The sequence below is a fragment of the Nymphaea colorata genome, chromosome 5 (genome assembly GCF_008831285.2).
Source record: "Nymphaea colorata isolate Beijing-Zhang1983 chromosome 5, ASM883128v2, whole genome shotgun sequence".
Taxonomy (NCBI): Eukaryota; Viridiplantae; Streptophyta; class Magnoliopsida; order Nymphaeales; family Nymphaeaceae; genus Nymphaea; species Nymphaea colorata.
Genome location: NC_045142.1, coordinates 12,510,416 through 12,514,458, shown reverse-complemented (window position 1 = coordinate 12,514,458; position 4,043 = coordinate 12,510,416). Strand labels below are relative to the sequence as shown.

The window sequence follows — 4,043 nt, the reverse complement described above, 5'->3', positions numbered from 1 at the left end:
CAGAAGCATACAACCAAATGATCGGTCATCTGTCGCATCTGCTATTCACGAACAAATCATGGCATATTTGGCATCAAAAAGATTTTAGTGGTCGTCATGTTTCTGCATGACACGGATAAATAATAAACCATCTACCAAATTTGATAAATGATAATACGCAGTTTACATTTCTTGATCTCTAGTTTCAAAATTAAATATGAAACAAACCACAACCAGCGATACAATGAACGTGAAGATCAACTACCAGTTATTTAACAACTGTAATCTTAATAAATAATATAACATCAATTGCCAAAATAACATTTCTTAATAAAAAATTAACCATCACACATACACTTTAATACTACTAGCACAGAGCAAGGCAGAAGCCTGGAGCAAGCCAATTACAAGAACAGGCTCCACTTTCACACCATCTTCGTGCGTCTGATCAAAGAGCTGCATAAGCTTATGATGACAGACATGACCACCGACATTAGCCAAGTCAGGAAACTGAAGCAAGAGGACACCACCTTTTCTTCCTGAGACTGTTTCCTTCTTGAATCCTTGATTGGATCAGAGAGCTTCGCCTGACAATAATTCCCCTTTGTGCATTCACATAGTATATTCTCCTTCGGAAAACTTTTCATGTATGTTCTTGCTAATTTAGCATATAATCTAAATTTGATGAGAGGCCATAAAATTCAGCCAAGTAAGCAAGACCTTCATGGTTATCACTACAAATCTTCCACATTGATGCAAGGTCTCCTCTGGAGGGGGCACCATAATGTTCACAGTCATCAAGGAAGTCCAAAAACCTCGAGTGGAAAGAATCATAATTCATCAAAAGAAAAGGAACCGGAAATTTAGACCCTATCCTCTTTAGCTGAATCAATGCCAATATCTCAAATATCTCATCTAGAGTGCCCATTCCACCAGGGAAAGCAACTATAGCTGTTCTGTCAGAATCACAGTTCCTAACAGCAGCATCCACAAGGCCATGCTTCCGTGCAGAGAAAAATCTGCGTTATTGGTTTGAAATCAGGCTTTCGTTTTGCATCATGAGCAAGAATAGTTATCATACACGTGAGACAACCCAAGAGATGATAAAAGGAAAAAATATAGCACTCTGTCTGGAAGCTTACCTGCAAGTTAAATATGTTTGAGGAGGAAGGCAAGGATGGATAGTTGAGGCAATCCATTCAGTGGCCTCCCTTCCTATTTAGAGCAAGCCAAATTATATCTTTTTAAGAAAGAGGACTCTCTCAGCAGGTAAGAAAGCTTGTAGAAAGAACTTTTCAGTTATCCTACAAGCAGATACCAGCTCTACATATGCTAGCTGAGCAATTATAACATACATAACTGGGAACAAACAAATAATGCTTGACAAAGAAAAATCTTGGCTTACTGACATATTGGTTAATTAGACAGAACTGGAAGTTAACTATAATACAGAACAGTAACATACACCACATGAATTGTTTCGTTGTGTGACACTTGAGAGAATAAACACAGATTTCACCAATGTAAATCCCCATTGTCCTTGCTCGTCAGGAAAGCCTCACCAATGTGTTAGCCTTGCAACAAAGAAGACGTGAGCCGGGCGTTGACTCTTGATTCAGGAAAGCTTCACAAATGTGTTAGCCTTGCAACAAAGAAGACGTGAGCTGGGCGTTGACTCTTGATTTCCTTTAACTTGAAGGCCTTTAGTTTATTCATCTTTCGAAGTGCACAAAGCACATGTGGTCATCAGAATGACCCATATCATGTAGAGGTTTATTCATGATGATGTGGCAAATGAAATTTCTACAGGTAGAATATAAAAAAAGTAACGGAATGAAAGATGATGCTTTATTGTCCATTTTTCTTATGTCTCTTTCGAGTAGAAATTAGCTTCAAATTTCAGGTTTTGAAATTTTCAATTACTGAAATTTTCAAAACCTGAGAATGAGAAAAATATTGTATGAACCTCGGATATGCTTAACTTACCTCTTTTCCTAACTCAAACGCCTGGATGTAATGTGGATGGCATGGATCTATCCTTGAAGAACCAAGATAAACAACCCCTCTTCCGAGCCTGTTTATGAGTTCATAGCATTTCTGAATCTCCTTACCAACCTGTATGCAGCACACGCCAGAGTGAAGGTCCAATAGTTCATAGCCTGTTCTTTGGTTTTCAACCCTGAAGAAATGAAGAGTTAAGCCTGGTAACAGAAAATCAAGAACATGGCTACGGCTGGGCACAACTACAACTATAATAGGGAGGCAATGGAGCGAGAGAGAAGGAAGGGATCGCGCTGAGTTGTAGACTCAATGCTTGAAATAGCTGCTACCAAAGGCAGGGAACAGACTAAAGCAGTGAATGTGCAGTGAAAAACAGAAATCATAAATCAAAGTGCCAATCCAATCACAAAATTAGGCAAAATGGCTCTCGAAGAAGATTCATGAGGAAGGGAAAAAAAAAATAGACAAGAAGACATAAGAGGAGGAGGAGAACGTGAAAACCCTACCCGTTTGATTTGCAGCTCTTGCAAGGAGTTGATGATGTTTTCTGAGGCAACTTTTTCAGATCCACTGAAAATCGAACAACAAGTCTGTGTTTTGACGATTGCGAGAGGAACGCAAGAGAGAGGAACGCATAGTCAGTGGATCACCAGGAACAGAGAGAGAGAGAGAGAAAGGAATACTTACACAGCAGGAGAGTGAGAGCGCGAGAGGGACGACGGATGCGTTTGAGGCAACAGTAGCAGGAGCAGCGTTCCTCTCTCTAGCGGGTGGGGTTAAGCAGCTGAGGACGAGAGGTCGATGGTGCGTGCCCTAACGGGCAAAAACAATATTTTCGGAATCATCTTTCCACGGCAATATTTCCACGGCAAGAGGTAGAGAAATGTTTCGTGGAGAAATGCTTCCGGATTTATTTTTTTGCCCGTTAGCGCACGCACCATCGACCTCTCGTCCTCACGGTTGTCCAATTTCCGTCTTGTAGCAGGCAAGGAAGAGAAACCACAACATAAGTGAATGTTGATCCAATCCCATTACATTTAAACGCAGTGGCGTCCCCTGTTCGAATGCCACAAAGGATCCCCTCGTAGCACTCTAAATCCAACACCAGCAAAGGATGCTCTTCAATGGCGCCTGACTCAGCCTCAGCCATTGAATATCATAAATCTTGTAGTGACTGCCTCCATACGCTGTCCTAATGCACAGAAGGGGTGCTCCATACGCTGTCCTATTGCACAGAGCATCCCCTTTTAGGGAGAGAGAGATACAGAGATACAGAGATTTTGAAATGAAAAACAGTAAAGGAAAGAGAACAGAAGATCGAAAGGGGCTTGGCCCCTTTTTTCGTGTGCAAAGAGAGGGGCTGCAGTGCAGCCCCCTTTCCTCGTGCGCTGCCCTGACACACATGAAGGGTTTGAAAAAAAACCTGTTTTTCATCATGTGTTGGGGCCGGAAGAGAAGGGATGGGTTGATGAAAATAAGGGCCTGCGACGATGAGAGAGAGAGAGGGAGAGCAGGTATAAGAGTGAGAGAGATAATATGAAACGATACCTCATAAGATTCAGTGCCGATGATATTGGTGGGCAATGGTGGAAGGCAGCTCTGGTTCAATGGGATCGATGATGCTGGACAGCGATGGCGCGCAGCAACGCGAGGGCAGATATGGTTCAATGGTGGGCAGAGATGACGTGCGGCGAGGGGACCCAGTCTTCCGCTGCCAGAGGCAGGAAGGATGGAGAAGCAGGGAGGGGGAGTTGAGTTCTAGCGTGGCAGGGAAGGAAGCAGAGGGAAACCTCTCGCGCGTGGAGGAGGGTGGGGTGGGCGGGAAAGAGAGAGGGGCAGTCAGGGCGGGATTTTTGTTGATGCGTAAGCGTGTGCGTGAGCTCGTCCATCCGACCTAAGAAGATCAGACGGACGAGAGAGGCTGGCTGAGATCAATTATTTTTTTATTTTTTCTCTCTCTCTCTCATATATATATATATAATATGTTATTTATATATATACATATTGTATATATTTTATGATATAATGGTAAAAGGATTATATGTATAAAAAGAAGGGAAGTT

General features: G+C 42.4%; 1 protein-coding gene and 1 long non-coding RNA gene across 3 annotated transcripts; both read right to left on the bottom strand.

Moving 5' to 3' along the window:
* Positions 1–247: 247 nt before the first annotated feature.
* LOC116255198 (uncharacterized) lies at positions 248–1,336 on the bottom strand. Its single transcript, XM_050078086.1, has 3 exons — positions 1,272–1,336; positions 1,122–1,190; positions 248–998 (listed from the first exon to the last, which is right to left on the bottom strand). Exons 1-3 carry the CDS (start codon positions 1,334–1,336, stop codon positions 638–640), a joined length of 495 nt encoding a protein of 164 aa, XP_049934043.1. The 3' UTR covers positions 248–637.
* Positions 1,336–3,782, bottom strand: LOC126410054 (uncharacterized). 2 transcript variants are annotated; one of them, XR_007573320.1, is made up of 4 exons: positions 3,529–3,782; positions 2,668–3,205; positions 2,487–2,570; positions 1,336–2,158 (listed from the first exon to the last, which is right to left on the bottom strand). It is a non-coding gene; the product is annotated as an uncharacterized LOC126410054 (long non-coding RNA). The 2 variants fall into 2 exon arrangements; XR_007573319.1 differs by having other exon boundaries at positions 1,336–2,570; positions 2,668–3,200.
* Positions 3,783–4,043: the final 261 nt, after the last annotated feature.

Excerpts from the sequence above, each read along its gene's own strand:
- LOC116255198 (XM_050078086.1), bottom strand. The coding sequence starts at position 1,336 with ATGTATGTTATAATTGCTCAGCTAGCATATGTAGAGCTGGTATCTGCT. Across the intron at positions 1,191-1,271 it reads GCTTGTAGGATAACTGAAAA|GGAGGCCACTGAATGGATTG; the intron begins GTTCTTTCTACA and ends CTAAATAGGAAG. Across the intron at positions 999-1,121 it reads CAAACATATTTAACTTGCAG|ATTTTTCTCTGCACGGAAGC; the intron begins GTAAGCTTCCAG and ends CCAATAACGCAG.